This window comes from Saccostrea cucullata, unplaced genomic scaffold, assembly GCF_032062105.1.
Source record: "Saccostrea cucullata isolate Sc308-1 unplaced genomic scaffold, CSIRO_AGI_Scuc_v1 ctg5485, whole genome shotgun sequence".
NCBI lineage: Eukaryota > Metazoa > Mollusca > Bivalvia > Ostreida > Ostreidae > Saccostrea > Saccostrea cuccullata.
Window position 1 is genome coordinate 25,889 of NW_026929524.1, and position 13,682 is coordinate 39,570.

General features: G+C 34.0%; 1 protein-coding gene across 1 annotated transcript; it reads right to left on the reverse strand.

The window, feature by feature from the left end:
* Nucleotides 1–2,145: 2,145 nt before the first annotated feature.
* LOC134281107 (uncharacterized) lies at nt 2,146–13,636 on the reverse strand (the record flags this gene model as incomplete). The annotated part of the gene is made up of 4 exons (XM_062763575.1): nt 2,146–2,842; nt 8,949–9,056; nt 11,414–11,615; nt 13,491–13,636. Coding segments are annotated over 4 exons (875 nt in total), but the record flags the coding sequence as incomplete, so codon positions are not given.
* Between the last annotated feature and the right edge of the window lie 46 nt (nt 13,637–13,682).

Sequence of the window (13,682 nt, forward strand, 5' to 3'; positions counted from 1 at the left end):
CAAACTTTCAGGGATGGTACGTGTAATATGCATGCACAACTACTAGGCTTGCATCAAATTCTAGGATGGATGAGTGATCAGCTTAAAGTTTTGGAGCAGCTTCATTCTAAAGTAATACTATAGATCTCGAGCGTTTTCACAGATGATACATTTAAAGATGCAAACTTCTGGACTTGCTTTAGATGCTGAATCCAACCTACTTTTTTCCAGATCAGGGACTATGCACATTAAGTTTTTGGTACAAGTTTATTCTAAAGCAATCGTTTTCCGTACCTCGACCAAACTTGCATGGATCATACATCTAAGGATGAACATTACTTGACTTCCTTTGGATGCTGGATCTGACCTACATTTTCCGGATGAGTGACCAGGTTAAAGTCTTTTACTTTAGTCCATTACCAAGAAACTATAAGGCCTATCTAAACCAAACTTGCATGGGTGATGCATAAGGGGATGAACACTCTTAAACTTACTTAAGATGCTGAACTTTGATTATATTTTGCGAAAGAGCTACCGGGATAATAGTTTGAAATTTTTGGATACTTGTACAATGTATTTCTATTCCCAAGTAACTGCCAGCCCTATCACAACAAAATCACATACACGTTGTATTTTGGGACGTATACATTGCAGATTATTAGTTTAATATGCCTTACTCTAAGATAAAGTTCGCTAAGGTGAGCTCCGTTATCTCTCATTACCACCTATGTTTATGTCTCTATCAAGAACAAGTAGCAGCAAATTGGCAAATCTTTTCCATCAAGGGAGTCGCCCACGTGGCGCAGTGGTTAGAGCGTCTACTCTAGAGTCGCGAAGTAAGGAGTTGATCCTTACGTCGCAGGTTCGAATCCCACTGTGGGAGGTGGAGACCGGTCTTTCGGATGAGACCGTATAAACCGAGGTCCCGTATCGCAGTAGGTGCTGGCACGAAAATGATCCCTCCCTGCTCAATGGCGCCGAGTATAGATTAAAATTTGCAGGTCTCCATCGGCAAGTGGTGGCATCTCGATATGAGTGAAAGATTCGCGAGAAGGACGTTAAAACAATATACAATCCATCAAGGGATGTTTACTCTTCCTATGCACCTGATCCCGCCTCTGGAATTTTCATGGATCTGTGCTTCATACCCTGTTCACATTTATATATTGTTATAGTTTTTCAAAATCGAAAACTGTTTATCTTTGCCTTTCACATTTCTCCTTTTTAGCTCACCTCAACGAAGTTGGGGGAGCTTATGTGATACTCGGCGTCCCAGGTTAAGTTTTTTGGAGCAGTTTTTTAAGCACTTCTATGTTCTATATTTATTAGACATGCAATGAAGATGCTTCTAATGTATTTCATTGTACATATAATCGTTTCAGATGCGATTTCAGCAAAGGAATGACCAGATTAGTGTTTTTGGAGCATGTGAACGTGTTTGATGCAGTTTTTGGTGAAGGTTTCATTTTCAACGCACTATAAGCCGTATGTTGACCAAACTTGCATGGATGATAATCTAAGGATGCATACTACCAGGCTTGATTCGGATGCTGAATCTGACTTACATTTTCTGGACGAGTGAAAAGCTTATTTTTTATGCAGGTTTCATTTCTAAGTAACTCGTATGAGCCCTATGTTGACCAAATTTGCATGGATATAATATATCTAAGGATTCACACTAATTGACTTGCTTAATATGACTGAATATAACATACATTTCCCAGATAATGGACCAGGTGAGAGTTTTGGTTGCAGGTCTATCACCAAGAAACTATAGGGACTATATGAACCAAACTTGCACAAATGATGCATCAAGGGGTGAAAACTCTCAAACTTGCTTCAGGTGCTGGATTTGACTTACATTTTTTTTGATGGACGATTAGTTTGAAGTTTTTAGACAGGTCTATTCCAAAGTAACTGCAAGACCTATCAGATCAAAATTGCATAAATTTTCATTTTTGGATGTACACTTTTAGAATGTTGGTTAATTGTGTGGCATTGCCTTACTTAAAGACAACATTCATTGAGGTGAGCTCTGTAATCTTTGATTACGTATGTTTTTACCGAATAATTGCATTTTACATCTTGCAAAGGATATGGTGTATTTGGATAACCCGGATTCATAAACACCACAAAACTATTAATATATGAAGTCATACAAACTTAACATATTTTATTATTGTTAGTTTTTTACGGCATGTCCTTTTACAAAATGGATATGATAAATAATATGTTATAATAAAAAAAAATTCAACGAGATAAATGATAAGAAACAGGCATTCTGGTAGAAAGAAAGAATAATCTTTTTAAAAAGTTAACAAATATCTTGTCCACAATGGACTTCTCTACGGACTACATTATGCTATAAATGTTTTAAACAACTCAGATCCGTCATTTATTCTTGAAACAGAAAGTGATATTCTTTTGAGGCAGTTTTATTCCTTTCACTTTCGTAGCCAGGGCATGCGCACAATTTTGTTGCTATCTGGGAACTCGTAGCGGGTTTGGTATTCTGTGCTGTGGCTTTCGTAAGTCGTCTCCCCTAGTGGTCGTCCGTGCAAAAGGAAATTCGGCTTCGGGTTAATGTTAAAGTCACTTGTGGGTATATCCATGGGCGGGGTCTGGTATTTGTGCATATACTCGGTTCGTCCGGGGAAGGTGGTGTTTATTCCGGCCTGTTCCTGGACGGACAGCGTAACGGGGGCTTTCTTGGTGCTCATTTTCAAAGTACTAGAATCGTCTTTTGACGTGGTGTTGAATGCGTTCTTATGCTTGAGGTCCAAAAGACCGTTGTTTTGTGTAGCAGTAGGGTCGATGTAAAATGTATTACTCCGCGGGTAAAGACTATCAATGGTTTGGTAACCTGAAAAAAAAAATGAAATTTAGTTAACATTCGATGGTGATTGAATAAACTTATATAGCAACGGCACCGCAAGTTACGAAAAGGAATCCATTTCGAAGAAAAGGCCGCAAACAAGGCCAGAACAACCCCTTCTCTATGACATTTTTTTTCTCGTTTATTCAAGAAAATAAAGGAAGAGTACGTGAAAAGGATGATATTGACAAACAGCCTGGTATTTTGAAAAAAAAACAACAAACTTTTCTTGAACTATAAGAAATCTTTGAGAAATCTTCTCTATGAGCAGGGCATTGTCCTCGCCTTGTACGCCTCCATTCTTTGCACTGGAGAATAGGGTATTATATAAATTGGTATTATAATATATTATAACTATCAATGTGCGATTTTTTTTTAAGTTAAGATAACTTGCTTAATTATTACGATTCACAGCTATAAGCTTTACATTTTTTACACTGTATCTCCTTCTACAGATTTTTGTGTTGGAATTTAAATATATTGTTTTCGAGTTTTCTTTAACATATAATCATATGCATTTTAATCTCTAGCATAAATGTGTAGGGTTGCAACACAGGTACTTGTGGACAGGACCACCCCCCCCCCCCTCGATATTCAACCCCGGGGGTTATTGGACATTTTTTTCAGAAATTATATTTATTACACTTATTCATCATGTGTATAATATGAAAAAATTCGTCAAAACCCCAAAACAATCGCTCCACAAAAAAAAATACCCCACTATACATTATAAGGGAGAAAGGTATGCCACTCCGGTTTGTTTACGTTGTACCCCCACTGGTCTTTCTGGGTTTAAAAACATGTATTTATTTTATTTCAACCTAAAATGTCGATTCACATCGTCTCTACATATATTTCTGTCTTAGTCCATGCTATCGGGTTAACTCTGCATCTCGTAAGAATCCCACAATATCTCCTTCGACAGCATTCGTTGAATTTCCCTTAGTAAAAGCAACGGAAGTGCACCGGGAATGTTTCACTTCTTAGGATAACGTCCGAGAGAGTTTTGGCCTGACGTAATAATTTCTCTCGGGTGTTATCATACATTCTCTATGCACTTCCGTTGCTTTTACTGAGGGAAATTTCAAATAATGCTGTCGAAGGAGATATTGTGGGATTCTTACGAGATGCAGAGTTAACCCGATAGCATGGACTAAGACAGAAATATATGTAGAGACAATGTAAATCGACGTTTTAGGTTGAAATAAAATAAATACATGTTTTTAAACCCAGAAAGACCAGTGGGGTATAACGTAAACAAACCGGAGTGGCATACCTTTCTCCCTTATAATGTATAGTTGGGTATTTTTTTGTGGAGCGATTGTTTTGGGGTTTTGACGATTTTTTTATATTGTACACATGATGAATAAGTGTAATAAATATAATTTGTGAAAAAAATGTTCAATAAGCCCCGGGGTTGAATATCCGGGGGGGGGGGGCATGGGCCCAGCAGGCACGCAACGTTGTTTCAACGTTGAAAGGAGGTGGAATATAGGTTGCAACGTTGATCAACTATATTTCAACGTTGTTTCAACGTTGAGGTTTCAATGTTGAATCTTCAACCTTTTTTCAACGTTGAAACAACGTTGAAGCTGCAACATATTTTCAACGTTGAACGTTCGTCGATATTTCAACGTTGAAACAACGTTGAGGCTGCAACATATTTTCAACTTTGAATGTTCGTCGATATTTCAACGTTGAAACAACGTTGAAGCTGCAACATATTCTCAACGTTGAATGTTCGTCTATATTTCAACGTAGAAACAACGTTGAAGATGCAACATATTTTCAACGTTGAATGCTCGTCGATATTCAACGTTGAAACAACGTTGAAGATTCAACATGTTTTCAACGCTGAGTATTTTCTGATATTGTAGAGTTAAAACAAGGTTTAAAAATGGAAAGTTGACCGTCTTTTGATTTCAACGTTGAAACAACGTGGAAGATGCAACATATTTTCAACTTTAGGAAAGTTCGGAAAATTTAACGTTGAAACAACGGGTAACAAGTATTGAGCACTTTAGTTTTTAAGTTCAAGATATAAAGGTGTCTTTAAATTCTAATCCATGCGATTTTTCGCAATATACACACAGCTGTATGCATTGTTAGAAAATATTATATATATAATAATTATACTTACTAAATGAAACGCATGCATTATAAATTGACTTACTCAAAAGAGTTATGCCAATAGCTAGTACCATTGTAAAATTTTTAATATGAGTTTATATGAACCATGGCATCTACATTTATCGCTTCATTATAATTATTTTCAAAAAAGGTTGTTGTTTTTTTTTTAAATAAATTGTGAATGCAGTTTTTCTTTTCTGCATATTTATAAAATATGTTAAATATAAGCTTTTAATAAATAATAACATTTTTATCCAACATCTCACTGTAATTCCATGTTACTCGAGAATAAAAATAATTATTCCGAATTAATTAATGTTCTTATAATAAGACTCATATGGACCCGTGCCGTATACTCTTGCGCAGATTATACGTATACAGAGCGAATTTAAGAAGTCTTATTTTATTAAATTGTGCTTTTGTTGTGTGTATTAATTCTATAGGCATTCTTTTCACAAAATATAAAAAAATTCAAATAAACACATAAGAATTTTCACACTGACAATTAACCTCGGTCAAGTTGCATTACTTAAGATCCACTCCCCCAAAACCTTCGAGATATCAGATAAGGAGTGCCTCTCTCTTAGTTGGTCAGTTTCAGTGTCAGGATAACCTTGTTATGCAATTTTCTTGCTGGGCAGAGTATAGCTGTTTGCAGCTTATCTAGGTCAAAATTTGAATTCAACTGATGGACAAGAAGTGCGCGTCTTCTAGCTGTTCATATTTAATGAGTTTTCAAGCTATATCCACAAGGATTAAGGCTGGAATATCAACTTCTGCTCAGTAAGTATTTTTCCTTTTCATGAATTTACGAAATTAAGTTTTTTTAGTATCTGTTCATCATTTAATTCTTGTTTTATTAGTATATTTGAAATCTGCTTGAAATGCACATCCTTGGTTAGTGTATTATGTGTTTTGTTGATAATCATTTGGTTATGAAATATAAGCTGGTATACTAATATATTATACAATTTAACTAATTGTAGTTCGTCGTAAGGTTCAATCAACCAGTGGTGCAGGGAATTGATTGTATAGTCATGCAGCCTTGATTGCATCAGATTCTTCGCCCGTGAAAATTGTACAAAGGAATGCAACATTTTGTAAGTACACTATGTATATGTTTGTCTATAACATTTTTCTTTAGTAATAATTATTGATAAGCATACTCATACGAATTTTAACATGAAGTCAACTTTAATTCTTTTAATCATGTTAATTAAATCCAAGTACCGGAATATATTTCTTTGCCTGCTTTTTTAAATCATCATGTATATTTATTTTTATCATTTGAAATAACGTGTTACGTACATTTTATCGAACAAATGGCTTTAACATCTTTATTTTTTTATCGATAGGCTTTTGCTTTAGAGGGTGGATTCTCCTGTTCATTTCTTTCATTCGTTGGACTTAACTCTATGCTTGATTAAAATCAATGGATCCGCCACTTTGTGGAACTAAGTAGTGTAAGGCAGACGCGTACTTTGAAGGACCTGGATGTGATTACTGTGACCCACTTTTCACTAGGAATATAAAATTTGTCAAGCAGTGATTTTTGAGGATCAGTGATTGAATCCTAATTTGTGTTTGTCTTAAAAAAACATGTAAAATAAATTCTCTTACAATCATAATACTAGATCACAACTTATATAAATATTACGCAACTTGAATAAAATTTTTTATTAGAATTTGAAATGTATTTGTTAAAAAAGCAAAATGTAATATGAATTCAACGTGATTTCAACCAAATATCAACGTTTGTACAACTGAAAAATTTCAACCAAAACTCAACCTAAATTCAACCAATGTTCATTTTTGTTCAATGTTGATATTTGACGTTGAAACAACGTTGAAGCTTCAACGTTGCCTCAACTTTCATTTGCAACCAAAAATCAACCATAAATCAACCAAAAATTCAACCCATTTTCAACGTTTATTCAACGTTGAAAATTGACGTTGAAACAACGTTATGTCTCAACGTTGCCTCAACTTTCATATGCAACCAAAATTCAACGTTGATTCAACGTTGAAGTGCAACGTTGATTCAACGTTGAATCAACGTTGAAATGCCTGCTGGGGGGGGTCCTGTCCACAAGTACCTATGGGTTGCAAGAGTACTTTCAAACAGGCAGTTTAGATTCACGTGATCCGTAGAAAACTGTATGCGAGTCCAAGACAATTTTGCGTATATTCGAGGCAATTATCACAGAAAAATAATCTATAGTGTTTTGATAATGAACAAAGTACCATAAATGATGCATGTCACTAGGTTAGTTTAATATGATGAGTTTGATTTGCTTCAACAAATAAATACTTTTTTTAATTTTAAAGTGCATGGTCGTAGTTGTACCCCCCCCCCAAAAAAAAAAATCGGATGGCGTTGCATATTAAATATGAGATATACAGCGATATCATTTCTTGTGAAGAAATTGTTTAAATCTTATAAATGTACACAAAAATAAAATTGCTAAGGAAGAATAATTTGAAAAATGTTAGCATGAATAATTTTAAATAATAACACAATCCTCTCTTTGTTTTTGCAAAATGATAATTTCTGAATTTCGGACCAGTATAATTTTCCATACACAAGCAAAGGAACAGGACTAGAGAAGGACTTAATGAGATAACATATATAGTACTGCACAGACAAGGGAAAAAAATGCAAGACGATATTGATCGGTTTTCAACCTGTGATCAATATCACTATCTAGAATATTCCCGAATCGCTATTGAATCTAAATCGAAGAATTATCAACTAATACACTAGAACTGCTTTATTTGAAATATTAAAAAGATAAATTAGAATATACCCTCTAAGCCTAAAAGTGAAAACTCTTACCGTATCATAGTCCTCCCGAACGACAGTCCGACGTAACTAAGCAGGTACGATTTGGTATAAAAGTTTAATGCGTTTATTTAATCACCTTGGCCCTTTTGTTCTATGTCTTTTGTGAAACAAACAATACCCATACGCTTCAATGCAAGGTTTTAAACCTCCGGTTTAAGACCTTCATAATTTGCTATGAATGTGTTTTAATTTAGTTTTTTCTCGATATTAAAATGGATTTAATCTTTGCATGAGTTATACACTTAAGTGCAGAATGTATATATCTGATTGATAGTCACTAGATATAAATGAGAATTTAAGATATGTTTAAATAGTTGTATGATAAGTGTAGCTGGATGGAATTATTTACAATTTCTGTTTATCTATCCACTTTATCCATGAAAATGGAAGTTCACGACAGACCAATTCAAAGTTTATTTACTTTTTAAAACTTGGTTGAAAGCGAGGTAAAGTGTTATTTTCAGAAGTGACTAATAAGTCTTGATTAGAAGTGTTACAAAATGGAACAAAAGTGAAAGTTCCAATTTATAGATTATATGTAAAATATTTTGGACTATAGGCTCCTAAAAACTATAGAGATTTAGGTGTAATATCCTCAATACTCGGTTTACAAAATACTAACTACTGATTTTGCGTTCAGTCGGCAGTGTACGTTCCTCCAAATTTGACTTTGCTGGCTACTAATTAAGTATATTCTAACATCTGCTGTTGCGTTTAGCCAGCAATGTGCACTTTTATGACTATATGCTAACATCTGATGTTGCGTTTAGCCGCCTGTGTGCACCCAAATCTGACTTAGCTGACTATATCCTAACCTCTAATGTTGCATTTGACCGCAGTTTCAATCTGCATGGCTCGGTTGGCAATGTACATACCTCTGTTGACCGATAGTGTACATACTAAATCAAACCTGACTTACTACATACTAAACTCTAATGTTGCGTTTGATCGGAAGTTTGCACCCAAATTTAACTTGGCTTACAATATACTAACCTCTAATGTTGCGTTTGGCGGGAAGTGTGCACCCAAATTTAACTTGGCTTTCAATATACTAACCTCTAATGTTGCGTTTGGCGGGAAGTGTGCACCCAAATTTAACTTGGCTTTCAATATACTAACCTCTAATGTTGCGTTTGGCGGGAAGTGTGCACCCGAATCTGACTCGGCTCTGGAGGACTTCGGAGGGTTCCCCATAATACACGGAGGATGTAGTCCTTGGCTCAAATGCTAGGGAAAATACAAATCAGTAATGAAAAAAGTATTGATAAATGAGATGAATAATTACTTAAAATACAAGTCACTTTAATTTATAAAGAGTGGAAGGCGAGTGTTAACTTTTATACATATATTTTTTTTTTTTATATTTTCATATAATAATTCTATTCCACCACTTGTAAAACACCTCTTTTGTAGTTTTGTTTTGTAAGTTTTGTAGGTTTCTAAACTACCGGTATATCTGTGCTAAACTAACGGTGATATCTAGTCTAAAAATTCTAAATTTTTCGGTGTCGTCTGATCTTAAGATTATATTCGCTCATATACCGGAAAAAATGTACATTTAACTTTTAATTTTATACATTTAATTTTACAAAAGATGTTAAGTATTCTTGCATTTAATAATTTTCGTACACTTAGTTTTTGACCCATCACCAAAAGCCATTTTCAAACGAATTCAAATCGTTTTAGTTAGGTCCTCCTGTTTGCTGCTAGCTTGTCCATTCAATAAAATGCAGGTCCTACATACGTTTTGTCGTTTATCTTTTTGTGTCAGAGCAATGTAGTATGATGTATAATCAAGATAATAAACCGAGTATTTAAATCTTCTTGTCAATGAATGCATTTTTCAATAGAAATATTTATTTAAAATAGAAAGAAAAGTTAACTTATTCTACATGTAGAAGTTATTACAGCTATGATTTTTATGATTAAGAAACAAAAAAAAAAATATTTTATACTAATACCGAAATACAAGCTTCTATATATAAGAAAAGTACAATACATGTAAAGAAGAGTAAATTACATTCTCTTAAATATATATATTTTTCATGTTATAACAATGTAGATTTATTCTTATTCAGGCATAGAGTATTGGCGCGTGGGGGTGGGGGGTGAACTCCATTTTTTGTTGCATCATATTGAACCCTTACCCCACCAAATAAGGAAAAGAATTTTCTGAACTAGGGCAATTTTTTACTTGTCAATTCTTTTTTCAGGCCAATTGTCCCCCTTCTCAAAACCTCTAGTATGTGTGTTTACTTTTACATTCATCTTAATCTGACTACTTTTGACTTTAGAATACTATATTACCTTTTTTGTGCTGATTATTAATCAGCAGGCCATAGGAAGGAAAAGGGGGGAGACAGCCATATATTTATAACCCCCTCTTGAAAAGTGGGAGGGTATACTGTAATCTGTATGTCCGTCGTCTACCTGTACGTCCGTCCGTCTGTTATATGCTTTAGGGTACCCATCTCTTCTCCGCAACTTCTCTTATACCACTGAGTGAAATTTAATGAAACTTTCACAGAATCTTTATTACATATTGCCATTGTGCATCTCCTATTTTACTTTTTGATCACCACACATATTTTGGGTTTCCCGGCCACAGCAAAACATGGACTTTGTCATCAGTTATAATCATATGGGAGGCAGGGGGTATCATTTAGTGAGCTCACTGCGCACAGTACCTCTAGTTTCAGTGTTGGGCACTATACAAAAATTCTTAAACAAGCAAAAAAAAGGTCACCAGACATTTATTTTAAGAAGGCCTGAGCATATACAGAGTGTAGTTTCTATATTTTCTTTAATATATAATATATATTGGTAAAATTTTTCAAAAGGAAACATACCCCCCCCCCTTTCATATGTAAATATTTGAGAAAAAATGTGAATTAAGAATGGTGTTACATTCATTGAATTCAATCACTGCAAAACAAACAATTACTTCAATTCTTTCACAATTTATCATTACCATTTGATTCACCTGAAATTTCATGTACCATTAAAGACATGTATAAAAGAACGAAGCAACATTATTCTCAAAGTATTGTTTTCCAAGTTAGCTATTTTAAAATGGGGACAATTTCAAACTGGGCGTATAAGAACATTATCTACAATAAATTCTTAACTACATTTAAAAAAAAAAACGCTCTTAAATATCAAAGATTCAATTCTTAATTGACAAGAGATGAATAAGATGTAAAATTTTAGCTGATTCTGTTTGTTAAAAGAGAGACTGTACTCTAAAAAATATTATTAATAGCTTTAAACATTGCACCTTATCACTTGTTATTATTGTATTTTTTTAACCCCTCAACCCCACCCCACCCCCTTTTCAACAGAAATTATTTTTGAATTAAATTTATAATTAAAAAATAGATAAACAAATGAATAATAAATATTTTCTTTTTAAAATTGAAAGCATTCCATAAACAAGGTGAGTTTTGTTTAAAAAGACAATGAAAACAAACAATTCTGAAACTTTGATAATTCTAGGGTGCTCAATTAGACTACTAAATATTAATTAAGAATGTAAATAGGACCCAGGATTAGTGTACATGTAATGGAACTGATAGACTACAAACCTGTCCAAGGCCTGCGGGAGTTGAGGGTGTTGATGTACTCGGTGCGCTGGGTCTTGTCGACCCACTTTGGTTCCATTCTGACTGGTTCCCTTGACCCGCGGGTCAGGTTGTTACGGTAACCTGTATATCTGTCTGTCACTCCCACAAAATCTCCAAACTGTTTGATACGGTCTGCAGCATTGTAAGTGGAAGTGTCCAAGGCCTGTCAAGGAATTAAAACTCTGAATATTTTGCAAAAAAATCAGTCACTTCAGGAATATATGTTCAATTTCAATACTTTTTCAAAAAAACTTTTCTACTCTGAAACTTTTTTGTTTATATTCTATGATCCCTTGCTGATGGGATTCACAAAGATTCTTTCAAATTCAATTTTTAAAAGGTGGTGTTATTGTATTTATATACTTTTTTTCAAAGTTGACAAGAAATCCACAAATAATATAGCCCCTGGTGTAAGTTTTTGTAAAGTTTCTATAGTGTGTCAAGGGAAATAACTCTTCAGTCAGTCATAGAGATGCACAAGCATGTAGGCCATTGTAGGTTAATACTGCTTGAAGATATTATGTTTATGTCCCTCATATAAATCAACCTTAGGGAGTTTATCAGTTATCAAATACGTCACTTCACACTTTTACTGGCCATAAAAAAGCCAGGAAAGATTTAAAACCTTAACATTACTGTTGGCGCTATAGCTATAAATTCAAGAGCATAAAATAAAAAAAAATCATGCCCAATAATGCAGCTAGAGAATGCATAACACTTTAATATTTAAAAAAAAATTAGGAAAAAGAGAAGATTTCAAATAGTACTCAGTTGGAAAGTGTTCATAAATTTTATATGGGCATACATGTATATCAATTGCAACATTGTTTAATTACAACATTAAGAGAAAAACACTTGTACATTAGCTACTATATAAACATATATGAATTTAATGAATGAAATTGCAAATGGAACCGAATTTGTCCTAACTTATATACAAAGATTCTGCAAGTTGTGTGTTAAGATATGATTTACAAGGTATTATTAACATTGCAATAGATCAACAACATTGCACACATCAAAGTTGCAACAACTGACTTCAAAGCATATTCCCTCTGTTCTGGACTCTTGCTTAGCCTCTAATTAAGCTTGATCAGGCTACTAGGTAATATGATACAAGAAAGCTAATTTGGATCCTCCTTGGAAGAAGATTTAAGTTCAAGAATTTTATAGCATATTATCAAAATATGTGTGATCACAGCAAAAATCAAAAACATTCTGCAGAAAAAAATCTTAAGTTTTGTTTCACTCAGCAAGAATTCATTATTTGTATTTTCATATTGTATATGAATGTACTAATTAGCACTTAACCAGTATTAATGCAGAGCGAAATACAAAACATTGATACAATGTAAATTCAACATTTGGAGCTGACTTGTAATGCTCTTACAAAGAGAAATCTGTGCATGGTTCAATCTTGTGATGCTAACTAGACATTGTAGCAATATTGTTAACAATCACTTAAAATAAAGCTGTCAAAACATTCTCAGTGCTGCATCTCAAAACTTGTGTATCGGTGTTCTCTTGTGCACAAGTGGGAACTGTTACCTTATATTGGACCAAGAATCACTGGAATTCAAGTTAGATTCTCTTTTATCATAACTTTATGAGCTATCATATTAAGTTTTAGTTTTTTTTCTTGAGAGAATATAATTTGACCATACATATAAACTTATTTGGTCATAATTCAAAGACTTATAGCTGTAATAAATAACCTTAATTAAATATGTCCTGGAAAGTACCTAATTACAGGAATATTCATGTTTCACATTCTACACACTTGGTAACACAGGCCTCCAAAAATAATATTTGACTCTTATAAGTATGTTAAGGGTTGGCCATTCTGAATTATTTTCTATGTTTAGCATCCAAGAACAGATTGGTTTTGAGGTTATGAAATTAAAAACAAACACAGCATTTAAAAAGTTATCTTCGAATTTAGGGTGGATGCTAAATGAGGAAAAAAACTTGGAATGGCGAATTACATATATGTATTACATCTTTCACCTGTAACACCTGACAGGTATGTATAACTCACCTGCTGGATCCCCCGGAGGTTGTCCATCCCCCACTGGTGAAGCTCCCGCACCTGGTTCTCCTGTTTGTCTCGTAACGAGTTGACATGAAGTCGAGATTTGAGGTCCTTGATGTACCCTGCTGCATTAGCCAGATTGTCTGCTGGTCCTGAATTAGATTATAAATGGAATAATTTTTACTAAATATACATGTA